Below are 20,035 nucleotides of genomic sequence, written 5' to 3' on the forward strand. Positions count from 1 at the left end.
CAATTTATACTCAATGCGAAAATGCCCGAAAGCACCTTTCAGACTTTTGAAACTTCTGAAACACTAAATATTAAGGTTTTATGTTTCAACGTATTTTTTTTTGGAAATGCAATACAGACATTTCAATGTTACGTTAAAGATACTCCAGATTTGTCGAGAGTCAATGTATTGCTACACCACATTCGGGAACAAAATACAGAAACCAAATGCTCATTTTTGAGTATAACACTTACTAAAATAGTACTCTCACACTTTTAACATTATATAACAAAATTCAGTAGGTGAGTATAAGTTCACATTAATAACAAACTTATGTCTACGAGTGTAAGAAGACACTGGCTGTGTTCGCTTTGTAACGCCGAGGTGAAAATATCGTCGACACAGCATGAAACCGCATCTTTGGTCGCCGACTCTCAAATTGAACAAAATTAATTTTTTATCATTCAAATTTGCTTTTTCCGACTGCCCCCAAAAATTTTTTTAAATGTTGCAGCCCTTTCCATGCAAAAATAATGAATCGGCGACTGTACTTAGTTGCATAAAAGGTTGTATTTCAATACAACGACATTTCGATATAACAACACAAATAGCACATTTTACCAAGTTCGTTATATCGAGGTTTTACTGTATTTCATACTGAAGAATCCTGGCCAAGATTTGCACATAATACAAGAATTAAGTCCCTTACCAGTACTAGGATCAATTCAAGCAACTGAGCAACACATTCAGCATGCAGCTAAAAGATATGGCTGTATTTCAGGCACAAGCCAATATATTTCATTACAAACCTGTTGCAGGTTTTATTCAAGAACTACACTAGCAGTACTTAAACCAATGAAAACACAAGAACAAAACTTTATTGCTGTTATAATGCAGCTTACATAGTCATAATGGCACAAGATTACCACCTCCCTACAAATATACTCATCTAGATATCGCCATACTTTGAATGCCTGGCAATCAAAACTGAACAGTAGGGTTGGTGCAACTCTCGAATACAATGCCCTTTCCTTGCCTTATTACATCAGGCCAGAGAAATACAATAATACAAATACAATAGTGAACAGAACATGTTGAATTACTCTGTACTGGCATTAGATCTCTCATTTTCTGTCCTTTACTTCGAAAGTACTATTCCCAATGACTCTTACCCATTTTCTCCATACTCTACTGTTCCTTCGTTACACTAAAGACTTTGCAAACTCAAATACTCCAAATGCAATGAAAACTTATCAATAGACACTGCATATAGGCCCTTGCACACATATCTGTAAATCTCTGCAAAAATATCATTCACACTAAGAGCACATTCAATTAGCTCAGACTTTTGATCAGATTGGCCTGCTCACTGATTTCTTATTATGCAAATTTAATTACCTCCTATGCACAAAAAGCAGTGAAGTGATTATAATATTCATGTCTGTAGCATTATTGACCTTAGAAACTAGTTTGGTTTAGTGGTTAAATACTAGATGTAAAGAAAAGCTGAGACAATGGCAACTTTTCAAAGCAGCTTTATTCCACTCCAAAAACAACAGAAAACTTAACAAGATAGTAAGCATTCATGATTTTAAAAGCAGGCGTATAGACACAGACATGAAAATGGTGTTTCTGGCGGTTCTTTTTGTCCCTCTCATGGCTGTGTCTTTTATGCCTACTTTTAAAACAATTCTGCACATGTCAAGCACTTCTGAACAAAGATTTAAGTGCGAGCTCAATCACAGGTAGCCACAGTTACATTGTATTTTCAGTACAATATCGCACACTTGCAACAAACTGCTTTGTGTAAAAGAAAAAATATATATATCTGCAATAGCATCTCTTACACACATTGTGATCATAAGGAAGCAGAAAGATACAAGGACTGAGCATTTGCAATGACAAGGTTTGCTGTTAGTCAACCATACAAACATGTGATAAAAGCTACTTCAAACCTATAGCATTAACTTTCAATGGACAAGTACTTAAAATTTTGGTAGTAGGCAAGTCACATATTTCATAAAAACATCAATATTTGAACACAGAAGCACATAGATATCACTCAATAACTGAGAAGAAATGGATCCTGTTGTGACGACCACTTTTGAGTTTCAATGTAGCTGCACACGCACCAAAATGGCCAATTATACATATATTGCTTATAAATGTGTGCAATGCACTATACACAATATTAAGAGAGACAGCCGTTATAAAGGAGTGACTGATGCTGCTACAGTATGTTTAGCCTATATAAGCAAATGTCATTAGTGATGCATGCTTTCTAGGCCAAAAATTTCAGGTTTGGTTGTGGAACCACAGAAACAAAAAAGAGATTGTCCAGGAAAGTAATCCTTAAAATTTAATGAAGTAGACAATCATAGAAAAATACCCCTCTTTACAAGAATATAAGGCTTTGACATGACCTTGACAAAATTGCATCTACATTGCATTAGTGTTATTTCTCATTTTCACATCTCTTGAAAATTAGAGTTCATGGAAAAACAGCTGGGTAAACATGCAACTTAGTTCACATTATGTTGCACCTTTTCCTGAATTACAGGGTTATGAAAACAATCAAACCATAGCCACAATACCAGTGCTTCAAAGTGCAAACTTGCATATGAGCTACTTCAGCTTTAAGGAGCGTAGTTCTTGCAGAATGCACCTATGCAGAAAGTACTGATGAAACATGCCATGTGAACTATTGTAAACTACACAGTGGTACAAATGGCAGAAGCTATGAAAGTGGTGAGAACTGCCCTTCCAAAAACATACTGTTATAGACTTCAAGGGTGCCTCTCCTGTTAAGTATTTGGCATCACAATTTAATTATATAACCCTGACTAGACTATGGCAACCAGCAGATTCACCATTGTAGGTGGAAGCTACCTCATCATAACTGTGATTGCAGGAATAGTAATAAGTCAAATCTAAATTTATTAGAGAGGAGCGCAAAATAGCCTGATGTACTGAAATTTACTGTCAAGATTACGTGTTAACATAAATACTTTTTCATCTCTGATAGGGGAACTTGATTCACACATCATAGGTTCATGTTAGCTGGTAAAACTGGCCTTAATAAAGCAGTACCGCAAGTGAAATGCATAAACACTGCGTACACATGGGCTAGTCACCTAGTCCAAAGCACCTGCCACCGACATATCTGTCCATACTTGTTTTTGAGCTCTCCAACCCTTTATTATGTGCTATTAGGCCTCGTGTGGCTAGAGCTGCATGACCAGCAGCTCAACATGATACGGACAGAGTAGCCGCACTGTCATTTTAAGTCAGCCTCCACCTGTCAAAACTGATCATGGAGGCAGCAAGACAGGTACTCACGGGCAGCCTGCCAAAGAAGGACCTGGTGTGATATATCAAATGTGCATTAGTGGCACTTTGATATACTACTATAATGTTCCCATACTTTTATGTGGGATTTCTGGTGATATACCGGGGCTCAAAAAAAGGCAGCAATTCAATATATGAGGCTGTGATATATAAGATTCAAAACATAAGCCTTATTGGAAGCACACTATGGAGGTGCAAAACTGGTAAACTTGAGCTGCAACGTGTTAGGTTACAAATGTAAAAGTGCTTCTGCACTACGTAAAAATTTAAGATATTTGCTGTGATGATAGCAAATATACCATTACAGCAGTAAAATGTAATGTTATGCCAAAACATAAATGAATCTCTAATAGGTCACAACAGTTTTTAAAAAAAGTGATCAATGACTGTGGGAGACTGTGTTAAAACAAAGAACAAGAAAGCAGGGTTGATTAACAATGGTTACGTATTGTTTTGAATTTCTGGCACAAACTGCATTATGTGAATCACCTGTTTCCTAATGTCATGGTTTCAGTGACTAACCTTTTTCTTCTTCCTGCTTCTATGCCCACTAGATTATAATAGTTCTACTTCATAGCACTCTACAGTCATCCCCCTTATTTGATCTTGTCAGGACTGTAAAAATCAGTTTGATGTTAGGAATAAAACTTTCTTTTATGCAAATTTCAGACTAGTAATTTATTTACTTTGAACACCTTGAGCTGTCATAATAGTCGGCACTGATGCTTGGAATTGGTGACTGTATAGACTATCTGAGTCTGCAATATTTGCTGTAGACCATGGTTGGTATTGTCTTTGTTTGCAAACTATTGTGTCAGTTTTATTATTCCAACTTTCAGTAAAGGTTTAAGTCCAGGTCAGCATTCCATTACTGTACAAATATTATCAGCAGCTCACAATAGATTACACCAATGCGTATATCTACCATCCTCAACCCATTACCCCCTTCTTGGTGCTGACCTCCCAAGTTCTCCTGCCTTGCTGTTTCCTTTTCATTCATGCTGCTTTTTGTTTCTTCACATAAGCAGCAGGAGCTGAGCTTGGGGCTTTGGTGGTATGGACACAACTTGTACAAAAAGTCCTTCTTAGAACCTTAAGCTCAGTTGGTAGTACATAATTATAATCTGTATCTCTTGGCAATTTCCTAATGTTTGAATAGGCTGGCTTTCAACATACTAAGTTTGAAAAAACATACTTATTTCACCAAATAAAAGTATGTGCATCAATTGGAACTTCAGTACACAGTCACATTAAATGAGGAAACAAACTAACCATTATCAAACGAAAAGTGTACAATCACATAAAAATAAACTCAAAACAGTTTTAAAATAAGATACTGGCAATATAAATGGCTTTTTACGCTGCACTGGGGACAAACTTATCACCGTACAGCACCAAACACAGGTACAGTGAACTCAAAGAGGAGTTACACGGAACAATGTTAGGCAATTCCAGGGCTAAAGAAAATGTGGTTGCTTGGCTTATAATTAACTGCATATTTGGCTCACACTGCCAGTTTCAGTGAGCTGAGAAATATACAACATAAGGGCTGCTTACGGTGGCACAAAATATGTAGTCTCCCTTCTGTACTTGGCACAGTATCGCCAGGATCCCAGCATCAGCTGAGTGTCATGTTTAAAGAGCCAGCACTCCTTGCAGAATACTCACGCTTCATTCAGATCAACTGTTTCGCACTTTAGTGCAAAGGGTACTCAGGAGTGTGATTGAAAGCTGGAGCTTGCCACTCGATGTCATTTGCACACCTCGCTCGAAACTCAATGCCAATGCTTCATCCAGGAATGCCTGCCTGTTTTCCATTGGAATGCGTGCTACGAATGGGATGGCCCAGCTGAGGAACTCTGCACATAGCAGAAATGGCAGCTTTCTTCGCTTCTAGACAACTCTGATGGAAGCATATTTGACATGACCCATCATTGAAATTACTTGCCCTACTAGCATAAACTGAAAGTGGTATTTATGTTAACACTACTATACCAAGTATGCTAGCATTAAAAGACAACTTCAATTACCTTAGCAAGTACAGATAATGTTTTGAAGAAGTAATAAAGAATGAGGGGAAATGTTTGTACACGCTATAAAGACCAAAATGTTTTGTTGACTTCGAGTGAAAAGGAGCAAAAGTTACTACCTTGAACGTGGAATAACTATTAGCAGTGCATGATGCCCGATTAAGAATAAAACTGAACATTGACTTTTGATGGACATTCAAACAAATCTGAACTACACCTTATTTTGAGACAGGGGTTCTTCTATGCAACCAAATTTCTCAAATAATTTTAATTTCTTACCTTGTTCAAGGATACTTGAACATCCATTGACTAAGTTTTATACTGAAGTGCACTTGCTTCTCACTAAGTCAAACAGTTTCCACCATTCCTTCTTCCATTAAACTAATACTTTATAAAACCTTCATACGACCAAAGGTTGAATATGCTGCTTATGTATGGGATCCTATGCATGTAAAATTAATCATTGCCTTGGAACTTGTTCAGAATAACTCGACTCATTTCATTCTAACTACAATCGCACTGCTAGCATAACAGCCATGAAAGCCAGCCTTTCCCTTCCATCTCTAGCAGCGCGTAGAAAAATTGGCTGCTCGAACTTATTTCATAAGATATACTACCATACCGTTCTTCACAACAAATTTATTCTATCACCGTAATATATGTCCCATCGCATTGATCATCACCATAAGATAGGTATTCCATTTTGTAAAACGAAAACATTTTCCTAATCTTTTCTTCCGTGCACAGCAATCAAGTGGAAACACCTTCCTGCTGACATTGCATCAATCATTGATAACCAACGTTCTTGCGAGCCACTAAGCACCACTGTTTAAGTACATGCCCATTTTCAATTGTTATTACTGCTCTCTCTATCTTGCTGTTGTCTTTATATTTGTATTTATTACCACTCCTCTCTGCAATGGCTTTGGCCTTGAGGGTAAATAAATAAATAAATAAATAAATATGTTTATTAGTTCATTTTTCTATTTGAGTGGATAGATTGCTTTAATGCAGTGGTTCTCAAATGAGGGTTCCTGAACTTTTTCATGCCCATAAAGACAGTTATAGGGAATGTGAAGCCATTGCTGTCAGTGAAGTCTCTTTTTACATATGCATAGCAAAGCCGAATGGAGCCAAGCAAACTTACATGATCAGAGTAGAGTTGAGAAATTGAGTGACCAGCCTTGTAATATATGTCAATTGCAATTAATTTTTCTAACCATTCATCGAGCTACAGACATATGAGTCAAATAAGCCAAATGTTTACTTTTGTAGTTCACCAAGTACTTACTTCAAAGAAAGTAGGCTTCAGATTCAAGAAAGCACTCTTCCTAGTGCAACACAACAAAGGGAATGGTTATCACTTTGGACAAGCAGCTGGCTTAAAGAGTGTGGCGATGAAAACAGTAAACATAAAGTTCTAACAAAGGGAAGAAATTAGGTAATTAGTTGTAAACACCACCATATCTACAGCACTAATGGCTTTAAAAAAACATATTTAAAAACAGTGTATGTTTTTGTTCTTTCCTTCAGATGCTGTGCATGTAAATCAACACAAGCAATTATTTAAACAAGTAATTTAATAAAAGGTAGCAATTCATCTGGTTTGAAAATTTTAATCAGTGCTCAGTCCCTATTCATAGCACATACAAATCACATATTTTCCAAAATTGCTTAAAGATTAAGTGCAGCAGTGCATTGGTACACATTGATAACTTGTAAAATTAAGTGTTGCCAGCTTTCTTAGTTTGTTCTACCTTGTATATCCATAAAACAAGCAAAATTAATGGCACTATGTAGTTTAAGCAACTATCTGCTTTTCGCCATAATAGCTTGAGCACCCCCAACTGTGCTCCAGTGTCCTCTGCTCTCCTAAAGATAGATTCGTGCAACAAACACAGTCGATTTTTCATTCTGTAGACCCAAGTGTCATGTGGCTTAGTGGCACCGAGTCGCACCACAAGCAGCTAAACTGTGGTGCCCTTATGTGCTACACGATTTAGTGCCACTGAACCATGTTATGCTTAGTCTGCAAAATGAACTGTGATTCTGTCCATCATGTGAATCTACCTTTAGCTGTGTACAAGGGCTCTCTGATACATTCACAGGAGAGAGCCACTGTTTCGGCATTCTTCATAAGTCCAGACTCTTGTATCTCTAGAGATAGAACCACTATGACCAGCTGATCAGTGGCAGTGAGAAAAAAATTATTTTTCTCTTTTACCCTAGAGATATCAAAGCATGACTGTCCCTGGGTATACAAAAAACAAGCTACACTCTTCAGCAGCCAATGCTTATTCATGTGAATGACATAAAACTATGGAAAGACCATGAACTGGCATACAAGATTATATCTAACCCTTTGCATTTTCATATCCAGAAATTATGCAAATATTTCGTATACCCTTGTAGTCATACAGCCCCAATTTTTTCAGAGGATTTGAGGCTCTTTATCATTATTAACTGCAGTGCAAGAGAAAGACAAAGGACAAGAACGAAGTGAACATGATGAATCCGCACCAACTCGCCTGGCTTTCAGCTCCTGATCAGTTTTGATAGGGGAGAGGATAGCAAAATATGTCAGTGCAGACTAAAAATAGCAAGTCAGTGGTGCACAAACATGTGTAAGAGTGACAGTTCTTCATTATGCTTCCTTGCTTTCTTATTTTGTGCAATTGCTACACCTTGATTGCAAACTGTTTGTTAATAAACATTAATTATGAATCGTTCATCTCTTGCAAATGTCACCTCTGGCCAGGTACTAGCTAGACTGTGCTACAGCCATTTGATATTGAGAACTAAGATGCATTTTTTATAAAGTTGCAAGTTTTACAAGCAGACTGCTCCCAATAAACATCATTACTACTAATAATTTCAGCACCATCTTAATTGCCTTTTAGCATATAAAAATAGCATCCAAAGGTATTCCATATGGATGATCTGTTGAGAGGTAAGCATTGCACTAGATAGTTTAGAGCCATACATATTTTAATATTCACAGAGCTGTCCTACAGCTCTTACTACCATGCGAGTGGAGGTAAAGAATGCAAGTGATGACTGGAAATGAAGGATATGAAAAGTTTTCTTCAATACTGCATTTTGTTTTTTTTTTCTCACTGTGAAATCGCTGTGAGTATGCTTTAAAGGGATGCTAAAGGGAAAAATGATTTCACCTATATTTGTAAATTACCCTCTTACCATACCAAAAAACACCACTCTTACTGTGAGAAGATGCTTGGTAAACTAGAAAATGTGCAATAAATAAAGAGGAGGGGTCGCGACGCTGCCTAGGAGTTCACACACCAGCTTGCCGTAATGTCATGGATTCTGATGGCGTCTGCTAGGACCCAGTTAATTCTTTACGAGTAAAAATGGACTACATTGTGTTCTGAAGGAGCCAAGGACTGAACATGGCAAATTTCAGGAACTTTCACTGAGCCAATGTGGTCTAAATACAAAAATTACTTTGACATCTGTGACGTCACACTCACATACTGGCTTTGTGGTTTTGGCGCTAAATGCAAAGAATTAAATTTTGACCTTCATTTCCTTTTTTGATAATCAACCTATTATCACAAAATTAATTACAAAAGAGTTATCAAACAATACTTGATTAGTATAAGCTGATTTAGTGTTTTGCTTTAGTGTCCCTTTAACACAAGTTATTGCAAGGTAATTCTTGCAGCGGGGTTGCGACAGTATTACAGTGTTTCACTTCAGAAAGTGACTTTCACTTTCTAAATGTGGCATGTAGTCCTATTTAGAAAACATTCAAAAGATGATTGTATTAGCAGTTCCAAATGAATGTGACATGTGCAGTCTGGTGTTGGGTAGGATATGTTAGCTGTAACTCCCTGGTTTACCTGTATGTGCTCTATGATTATGTGTTGGAACAGTATAGCTTCCAGTTAATTAGTGGCATCTATTATGGAGGAATGAAATCAGAAGAAAACCAAGCACGTGATGGGGGACTCATTTCTGGGTGTGCAGGGCGGCAGACAGCAGGAAACAATCATATTTTGCATCCATAGGATGCCATTATGCAATCATAGTAATCCGCCCCAGTTTATTCTTCAAGATTAAACTATTGAGCATTACTGCCATCAAGGCACCATGAGTCAACAAATGGATAAACTACCCTCTTAACACAAACAACATTGAATTAAATAAGCCACATTCAGTCTCAACTATTGTGCTCCTCTAATGTTAAGCATGCTTTAGTTGGAGACAATGAATTGAACAAAACTAAAAATTGCATCACACACTATTAAGTTTCTCACCTTGATTTCTACATTTATACCCTTATTTTTGCAGTTTATTTTGGTTGCTAAAAATTCATCTCAAACATTCTGATCATCTTCACAAAGACAGAAATGCTTCTAAATCTAGCAGCTTTGTCTTAATGAAGTAAGACACGTCATGTTTTAGACAAATTTTATTTTTGGTTGCAAGTTCATTACAAGATTTACAATAAGCATAATAAGCATGACCACAATGACCACACAGTGTGCTCAAGCTAGCTATACTACTACTCACAAAAGCTTCTGTAGCATTAGAGCCTAACAAATTAAAAGTAATAGAAACGCTGAACTTCCTGGTAGCTTAAGGCAGGAATTTAGGGCAGATACTGCATGTGTGTGTATGAGCTAGGCACACGGAATGGCAAGCAGCATGCCTAGGAAGAGAAAATTCGGTTCTTGCATGGATTGTATGTTCCATAAACTTCCATTTGGTTCTTTGCATAAAATAGAAACATTTCACATTTTGAAAAAGGTGCATACAGTTAAAGTAATTTAAAACCTTTTTGTAAAGGTGCTGTTCTATCCTTGTGCTATCACTGTATGTGCCAACGTCTCCTGCAAGAATGGCACCACTCCTCAGCCACACTGCCCTCACCAAAGCATGGTGGCCAATACTAATGCCTACATGTCAACAGTAGCCAATACTGAAGCCTCCTTTATTTTGTACACTTGTACAGTTAGCTTCACATTTATTTTAACAACTTTAAAAGAAGGTTCTGCACATACCAGTGCTTCATGTTTGCCCAAATTTCACAGCAGAATGAAATTTTTTTGGTCTGCATAGTTCAAAAAAACACTCAATGTCTTTGCCTACTTTGGCCAGAAAAAATAGAAAGGCACTGTCGTATGTGCACCTCATCATTGGAGAAGCAAGCCATTGTGAGGCATAGATTAGTACTACCACTGCCAACAACTCTAAGACAAACCAAGCAAACATTGATGATAAGTGTTTTATTGAATAATTCACACCAATAAAGCAGCAGTAAGTGCTAGATCTTCTTTTAAAGTGCTTAGAATTAAATTTTAGAATGCAAGAATCTCCCACTTTCTCACAAAATGTGTACGTAACATCATCCCTATAGATCAGAGCTCTGCATTAGGCTACGTAAAGAAAGCTTGTATGGTCTTGCATAAATAAACTTACCTTGAAATTGGCTACTGCTGTTAAAGGTAACCTTCGTGGTGTCAAGCTTAACATTTCTCACTTCCATGCCAGCTTGCTCTGCTTCTTTTCTAAATGTCTCCACAGGTTCCTGCCAGTGGCTCTGAGGTGGTACCAGATGCATTGCATCCTAGTGAAATGAGGAGAGAAAGCTGATGGCTGCTGAACCTTTTTTTACCAAGTTTGTAATATACATATCCTACTGAGAAGACTTCTAGTGGCACAATAAGCACCAAGTTAGACACTTACCAGTTTATTTACTCTTTAAACAAAAACTACACTGTCATGAAAAATAGACAAAAAAACATATTTGTTTAAAAACATCTGTAATGCCCATCTGTAGCATAGTATATAGTACTTGGCACACTAATGACCTAAAACACAGTGCGGTTTTACTTTGCTGGCAAATGTAACACTTAGTATATGAGAACAGATGCAACCAAAATTTCAAGCAATCAGAAGAACATGCAATATTAAAAAAAGCAGGAAAATATCTGTCACACGGATTCACCTACACCTTGTCTTAAATACAACTTGTCATCTGTGTACTGATTGTAGGTATCTACTGAATATCTGTTGTGGCAAAAATTCTCCACTTTCCAAAACTACTACTTTTTTTAATTTGTAGTGTCAAACAAAAGGAAATTAAATGTGGTAAATCGAACTTCGTTTTAGCAAAACCCAGTTGTGTAAAATTCTTGTATCAAATGAATCAGCCTCCACTCTCATATGGCCCAGCTTTGTAGTTAAGTACACGTGACTAGCCACCCACATTAATATATGAAGTAATTCTCTGCCCTAAACATCAAAAACTGTGGTGCTTCTTAAAGCACCCTTGTCAGTCACTAAGAGAGAATATAAATTGATACCTCTGCCTCACACCCACCCATATTCAAGTTTGTCATACACGGCAGACTCCCTTAGATATGAGAAGACTGAAAATTTGTTCAGTTCAACAGACATTAAACTCAACAGAACTGCCCAAAATACCAGGTTTTGCGAGAGAAAACAGGAATTTAGTAAAAAAGAATGAAAGAACCATAGCTAAGGAAGAATCTGAAAAAAAAAAAAAACATCATTAAGTGTTCAGCGAGACAAAATATCCATAAATCTCGCACAAGACCTATAGGAACGTCAGAAATTTAGTTATTGTTTATTTAATTTCTGAGGCAGACACTATTTTATTACAAAGCAGGAGACTTTCCTCATGTTACTGATAAACTGCTCAAAATCTTCATGATCTACAGGAAACAATTTTAAACAGGAGCATTAGCTTGGGATGAACTCAGATTTCTGCACGCAAATGTTACGTGTGATATGAAAAAAATGCTTTAATTAGGCAGCCACCAATCCAGTTTGATTAAAGTTTGTTGCATTTACAAGAAAATGTAAATGTAATATTGCTGACAATGAAAGAGAAAAAAAAGACAGAAAACTTTAAGCATTATGTTTACAATTCTGTAATTCTGCATAGATATTGTAATCATATAAACTTTAGCTATAAGATCATCTGAAGTAGGCAAATATAATGTATCAGTTTAAATTTTATGCAGAATCGTGGATTTGTTTTACAAAACTCCTACTCATGAATTAATGGTATATTTCACAGCAATGTATAATAGACAAATTTTGTCCGCTTCAGAATGGTGAAATATGTTTTTATTAAGGTGTCACAGACTTGTAGAGCTCATGCTTTATCTTATTTGGTTGAGTTTTGGCAACCTTTGCAAAAAAAAAATTGTTGTGAGCTAGAATAAAAAAGTCTGCTTCTAGAAACCACTATAATGGGATTTTTCCTTTGGAATTCAATGAATTTCATTTGAATCGATTCGGCTGTTGCAAAATGAGAGTATTTCTTTGTTTTACATGTGCATGACTATGAAAGACCCAGGTGAAAGCTTTCTTTTGAATGTGTTTCTATAGCAGCATTCACCTCATTACATTGCATGTGGAAGACACTGCACTTGACACTTGCTTGTGCTAGACCATCAGCAATCCTCCAGGTACAGCGTTGTTCACTTAAGGGGAAACACTCAAGTAGTATTCAAGCTGGCACAGCTTCAACCTCTCTTCTACTTTATGAGGAAGTAACCTGCAGGTCTCAATTCCAACTTTAAAGCTTCTTTGAGCACTTTAATACTGGTGAAGTGTTTTTCTTCTGATTGGATGACCCTGTACACCCGTGCCTAAAATAAAGAGACAGTGTTTGAAAGCACTAGTGCTGTGACACGCAAATGGAAGGCCGTTTTCTTTTTTTTTCTTCTTTTTTTGAATATCATGGGCTGTCTTTTAGACACTTTCCTGTACGAGCCTATTCCCATCGATATCTCGCTATCAATGGTTGCAAATTCGTATTTTGTCACTTTCCAAGTGATGATAATGATCTATCAGCATCCCCTTAGAAACGGGGCAGTGACAAATAGTCACCTAGCCTACTTGAGTTACTCAGGTATGCTATACATGCTTTTCATTCTAGCATTTTTGTAGACATCTCTTTAATCTTTTTTCTCTTCCTGAAAACTTCTCTAGATACCTTGTACCACCACATGCGAATGTTAGTGCTGCTACCATTACTCCTTTCGATTCCATGCACCACCTCACATTTATTGTGGCTCCGAAATGCTCTATGTTTCATTATTGCTGCATCCGGCTTCCCTTTTATTTTCAGGTTATTTTGGTCAGTGCTTGAGTAAGTTTTTCCTTCGTTTATGTATATGCCAAGGTATTTATATTGCTTGGCTGTGGGTATGACTTGCTGTTGAATTGACAGCACATAATTACTCATCTGTTCATTAAAGATCATATTCCCCGATTTCTCTGTGCTAAATATAAGGCCTAGATTTGTTGCTACATTGCCACACATATTTCCAAGACTCTGTAAATCTTTTGCACTGTCCTCTAGTACCACTCCATCATCCGCATACAACAGTCCAGGGACATTCTGTTGCACCATTTGTCCATTACGCATGTATGACAAGTCCAACCCTAATTCACTGTTTTCCAGTCGTCTTTCTAAGCCCTTAAAATAAAGTGTGAACAACAGTGGAGACAGAGGACATCCTTGCTTCAGTTCTTGGTGAATTTCCACCACTTCATTACATTTTTGGCCTTCCCATACAATTTGTACTCGGTTGTCTCTATATATTTCCCTAAGCAGCTCCACGAAATCATCATCTATGCCTTCATGCTTGAGAATATCCCATAACAATTCCCTGTCTACATTGTCGTAGGCTCCCTTGATATCTAAAAATGCTATAAACAAAGGTCTATTCTGAGCTACTGAAATCTCTGTGCACTGAGTTATACAAACATATTATCCTCTAAGCGTCTGCCTCATCTGAACCCATTTTGTAGTTCCCCCAATAAATCATTTTTCTCTACCCACATCAACAGTTCTAATTTTATGTCTTGCATTGCCATTCTATATATCACAAATGCCTGTATGAGCTCATCCTATCATTATCACCTTTGATTTGGTAGATGAGGTCCATCTTGCTTTCACGCCATCCAACCGGAATTTTCTTCATTTTAAGCACTTGCTCAATGACATTAATCAGCAGTGCCTTGCTCTTTGAACCGAGGTTTTTGATTAGCTGTATTGGATTTCATCGGGTCCTGCAAACATGTTATTAGGGACATTTTTGAAATTTTCTTCTGCCTTTTTTCAGTAAAAGCTTCCTATGCTAAATTTTGATTTCTCAGGCTTCTCTGTTGTTGCTGAACCTGTTCAAGTCTGAACTACGCTTTCTTTAGTGCCGAAGTTATCTCTAAGAACGTCTGTGAAGCACCGCGGGACATCGTCTCCTTTGTAGATGTTACCGTCTTCATCCCTAATGGCCATTTGCAAATTTTTAGTTGGAGCTCCAAGTGCTCTTATACGGTTCCAGAGTCTTTTTGGTGCGCCTTTGTCTTTTTTGCAAATGTTATGCACCCAACATTCACTTGTGCATTTAATTTTCCCTTGCATGAGCTCACTCGCCACCCTTTTCTTTTCTGGCTATTTGTTCCATCTAAGGACCACCTCTTCTTCGTGTAATCCCAACTTATTGGCTGTTCGATGATCCCTAGATGCCTGCTTATGCTCTTAATAGCTTGTTTTATTTCCTTATTCCACCACTTACGGTATTTGCATGATTCTAACGTGCACCTTTTTTTAGTAAATAGTACGTTCAAATCTGCATGTGCATTACAATCATAACTAATTCTAGTCAAAATAAAAAATGAAACAGACTCTTATTAAAATAGAAAGCTCAATGCAAGTTAGCTAGCCTCAGTGCCATGGAACGGATGTTGTTTTTTATGCCTTGGTTTGGGGTCACCATTTTCTAGGTTGTTGTACATGTGGTATTTCTAATGCATTAGATGGAATTGAAGATGACATCTGCAGTTGGTAGACAGTAAGAAGGAGGTGTCGTTAGACTCCGATAGTGACTAGACGCTAAGATTCAGCTGTGTGCAAAGTTGTTTCACCATGTTACGCATCGACTCAAGTTTCATTACTTGATGTACGCGATAGAACCGGCACCAAGTGATTTTTTCGATATTTGGGTGGTAATATAACTGCACGTTACAATCGGGGGCGCGGTAGAATCATGCAGATACAGTATGTGGTTTCCTCTTTCCAATCCCCAAATTTTTTTGCTGTGTCTGTCTTATCTCTTGCTGTATGTCTACCAGTTCCTTATATTTCCAGATGTTCGTAGAAAGCGCCTCTATTTTCTTCTCTATGTTTTTTGAAATCTCTGTTATTTGGTTTACACTCATTTTTAGAAATTCTGATGCTATTGGTTCACGTTTTGTGTTCGTATCTCTCCCAACTTTTAAGTACTCTCAGACAGCTAGCGCTATTTATTTGGTTATTTAGGAAATATTTAGTCAGTTTCGGTTTTCTTTTTCCGCCATGCATGGATTTTTAAAGCACCTCTGGAGAAGGGACTTAAATTAAATTATGGGGTTTAACATGCCAAAACCACTATGTGATTATGAGGCACGCTGTAGTGGAGGACTCCGGAAATTTCGACCACCTGGGGTTCTTTAGTGTGCACCTAAATCTAAGTACACAGGTGTCTTCACATTTCGCCCCCATCAAAATGCGGCCGCCGCGGCCAGGATTCGATCCTGCGACCTCGTGCTCAGCAGCCCAACACCATAGCCACTCGGCAACCACAGCGGGTTGGAGAAGGGACGTGGAAGAGCACTCGTATTTTCCAAGCTGGTGTCAGCATCGCGGGCCGCTCATATGCACGGATGCATGGAAACATTGCATTTCTACCAATTATAATGCATCTGCATGCAAGTTTTAGGACTTTGAAAGCAGCACTGCCGCGGATCACAAGTTTGGTTTGTCAAATTTCCGTATGAAGTTTCGCTTTCCTGCCGAATGGAGTCAGAGCTGGCGTGAGTGGATATAAAGATATTCTGCATGTTTTTACATGCAGGGTGTTAAGAACCTTTGGTCGGGATCATTTGCCAGCGGCCGCGAAACGAGTCGAGTTTCACGAGAAAACATTCCTGGAAGTCTACAGTGGTATCCCACTAGGCTAGTCACTAGTGTTAACATTTTCTTTCATATCTCAAGAAACTTTTACACAGAAAGATGATATCTTCTGGAATACTTTACAGGTCCTTTGCATTGAAAATATAGACCCTGAATTCTTTTAACGAAATTTCTGTGCGAAGCAACAATGACGTTTTTATATAATGTTTTATTTTTTTCTATAGAAGTTTTGATTAGATATTCTTTTTCGATTTTTTTTAACATTTTGTTTGGGAATAGTACCGTCAGTTACTACACACCTTAGTATCAAGCATGCTCTGTGACAGAAAAAAAAGTATTTGCTAGACTACCCAAAAACTGCTGTTTTTCCTGTGGGCAGAAAAGTGTTAAAGCAGAAAAAAAAAACGTACGCTAAATATAGCATGACACAAAACTGAAACTTATGTTTTTTCAATGTGCTCTAAAAATCTTGCATTGACATATTGGCTGCAAATTTGGGCATAAAGAGATTAAGCAATTAAACAAAGATTAATCAAGATTAAACAAAAAAACTTGGTGTGTGTTATCTGGGACACACTATATAGAAGCGTATATATATATGCAAACTATACATAAACCATGCAAGTGCACCACCAGTAAAAGCAGCTTCCACTCTCTTTAGGCCATGCCTAGAATTTACCAAGACATTATTAGAAAAACTTAGAGTGCTATAAACACACAGGACGTAGAAAAGGAACACACACCACACACGTTATAGTGTGTGTTCCTTTTCTACGTCCTGTGTGTTTATAGCACTCTAAGTTTTTCTAATAATGGATTACTAAGTTGCCCACCTATCCATCCTTTTATGAAGACAGTCTGGAGTTCACTTGTATAAAATGTGTGTAGTTGTAGAAAACTATACAAATAAAATGGAAATGCCTAAATCATAATGCACCACATCCACGAATACAGACCAGCTTCACATAAACAAATTAAAATAGGTTCCTAGGGGTGACGAAATAGTGGTTTTTGAGACTGAATCGAATATGAATTGAATAGTGCCAGAAGCGAGTTGAACATTGTGAACTTAATATTGAATAGTTTTTGAATAGTTTTCAAATAAAAAACAGCCATTATCACAGTTAATATAAAATGACGTTCACATCCTATTATTCATAAAGTTGACAAGTTTCTGTCATTACACAGTACATTATGAGGCGTTGTTTACTAAAAGCATAAATGGAGCAGTAGGAGAAAACAAGCAGTTTCTTTGCACGCACAGGGACTCTTCGTAGAGTGCAAATGATCACTGTATAACCTGTAAAGTATGGCTACCTAAACAATGTAGCCTGTTCAACTATGAAATTTCTCATGTTTTATGTCTATGCTAGGCCCACGAGGGTAAAAATTTACCGTTACTTCTGCTCCAATTTTATGTTTAATTGGGCGCAGTTGATGTTTTGAAATATTCGGAAAGTATTCAAAAATGTTTGCATTTTCGAATAGTGACTATTCAATTTGAAGACCGAATCAAATAGGACACTGTTTTATTTGTTATTTGAAAGTCTCGAATATTCACACACTCCTACAGCTTTCACAGTGTGCAAGCCACATTCGGCATCTTCCCAGGCATCTCAAAGTATTTCCTCAAAATAGGGGCAGGAGTCTAGATAAGATCAGTTGTTTGGAGAGCACCCTGCTCAGTTGCACACTGAGGGCACACACAGAGGTCATATAGTCTCAGGAGTAAAGCACATGCAACAATCGGGACTATGCCCATGTACAATTTTGTTTAGGTATTGCCATTTGGGTACTGCAACATCAAGCCTCAGTCAATGTAGCAATGTTTCCTGGCTTTGTCAGATCCAAAGGGGAAGCTGGAACCTTAAACCTGAATTTAGTCTGTGCAGACAGTTTAACCAATAATTGGGATCAGCCCAATGTCCCTCCATGGCTGTCCTGACAGAACATGAAAGAAGGGCGGCTAATATCAACTCGTGAAAACATGATTTCTATGGAGATGCCACAGATGTGTGCCAGTTTTTTTTTTTTACATTGACTTCACTGCCAGCTAGTCTTCAGTAACATGGAATCTACTGCAGTGTGATCATGTCTCCATTATGAGACACTTCACTTCATGCATAATGGAAACTTCCAGATATGTGGGCAGAACAGAGTCAATGTTGCTGGCTAATTTTAAACTTGCCTATAAATGAAAACAATTGTGGTTGGATATGTCGAAAGTTGCGCATGTAAACACACTTGTAACTTTGCAATATAAGTGTTCATGCATTTGGACTGGTGCTTTCTGAATTCTTGCCAGTATCGCCACAGAAGTCAAATGAAGGAAGTACAATGCTCGTATAATGCAATGTGTGAGCGCAAGCTTAACCAGACATACTCGCATGTAGGCCTTCCAGCGTGGACTGCTTGAAAGCTGCTCGAGCACGTCAAAGAGACAACAACGCACGGGTAGGAGCAAAACACAGCAGCCTTGAATGTCCAGTAGTAATGATGCTTGGCGTAGTCCATTGACTTCACTGCATGGCAAAGCTCCACCATAGTGGAAGAGCTTGCTGAATGCCCCTTGCAGCTCTACTGGCACACTGCATATCAAGAGAAGACATTGTAGGACTGCAGCTATCAATAAATCAGCACAACTACAATGAATAAATGAGGGAAGACTTTATGACCACTATTTCTCTTTATGTTCTATATTTTGCAGAGTATTACTTGAACTTTTACGTAAACCACTACCAGTTTACAGAAAGTAATATTTATTACCAATTTCATACATGTCACACCTTTGTGTATGACAAATATTCACTAAGTTTTACGTGGACTGAATAATGAAAATCATTCATTGATCCCTACAACATTTACTGTCATCACAGCATGTCTTGTTTACCTACTTGACCACATCCTCAGTTATCATTCACCAAACTTCTTGTGGTCCTGCATGCACAGAATGAACATTAAAAACATTACTCATATATAAAACACATGTAAAGCTTATTACCACTATATGTCACAAAATATTACTGTCATATAAAAGAGGTTAAAAAAGAGTTTGGGCATATCACAGATGGTTTTGCTTGGTGCCTTTTCTGACACCAAAGTATAAGTTTATTTCGATATGTGCAGAAAAATGCATTACTTTGTACGACTGAATGAACTCCACAAGTGCCATATTTAATGCACCATTAGTTTTTTTTCACAGCTAGCACAGCCCCAAGGATACTCCATGTAATGAGAGAATGACTTTATTCTAAAGCAAACCTCCAATGGGCTGTTATGTGGTTCAACATGTGAAAAGTGAAAACCAGGTACACACATTATACCACGGATGATAATGCAACCTCTGCTTTAAGCATAAATTCTGGCTATGCACTTGACTTCACCATGTTTTGCAACTTTCCTGTTGTTTCCTGCACTTTTACCATTGCTTGTAATCACATTGTCGCAACATGAAAAACAGGGGTTGTAGAGCGCTATTCAGGAGGCAAAGCGGCAGGTTGCCTTTTTAATACTGAGTGAAACCTAGACTTCTTTTACTTCGCTTCACCTTGATAAAAATGCTCCTGCATACTAGCATTGTCCTCTTCTTCATTTCAGTACAGGCACGAAACTTGCCTCCGTCCGAATGAAGCATCGTCCTGATGTGCAATTTAAGCGTATGATGGCGGCGTACAATGGCACAGAGTAACACACGCAAAAGGAAAAAAAAGAAAGAAAC

At 37.7% G+C, this 20,035-nt stretch overlaps 1 protein-coding gene across 4 annotated transcripts in view; it reads right to left on the bottom strand.

Moving 5' to 3' along the window:
* Positions 1-1,498: 1,498 nt before the first annotated feature.
* The window catches only part of LOC126547447 (juvenile hormone acid O-methyltransferase-like), a 42,388-nt gene continuing 23,851 nt past the window's right edge, over positions 1,499-20,035 (bottom strand). For 3 of the 4 annotated variants that reach the window (XM_055062753.2, XM_050195452.3, XM_050195451.3), the window contains exons 4-6: positions 18,701-18,905; positions 10,803-10,950; positions 1,499-5,186 (exon numbers count right to left, since the gene is read on the bottom strand). In XM_055062753.2, coding sequence (XP_054918728.1) covers positions 5,008-5,186; positions 10,803-10,950; positions 18,701-18,905 — 532 coding nt within the window. In that variant the 3' untranslated portion in view covers positions 1,499-5,007. Of the gene's footprint in view, positions 7,900-10,802; positions 10,951-18,700; positions 18,906-20,035 lie in introns of all 4 variants that reach the window. The other variant, XM_055062754.2, reaches the window with a different exon arrangement.

The sequence above is a fragment of the Dermacentor andersoni genome, chromosome 1 (assembly GCF_023375885.2).
Source record: "Dermacentor andersoni chromosome 1, qqDerAnde1_hic_scaffold, whole genome shotgun sequence".
NCBI classification, from domain to species: domain Eukaryota; kingdom Metazoa; phylum Arthropoda; class Arachnida; order Ixodida; family Ixodidae; genus Dermacentor; species Dermacentor andersoni.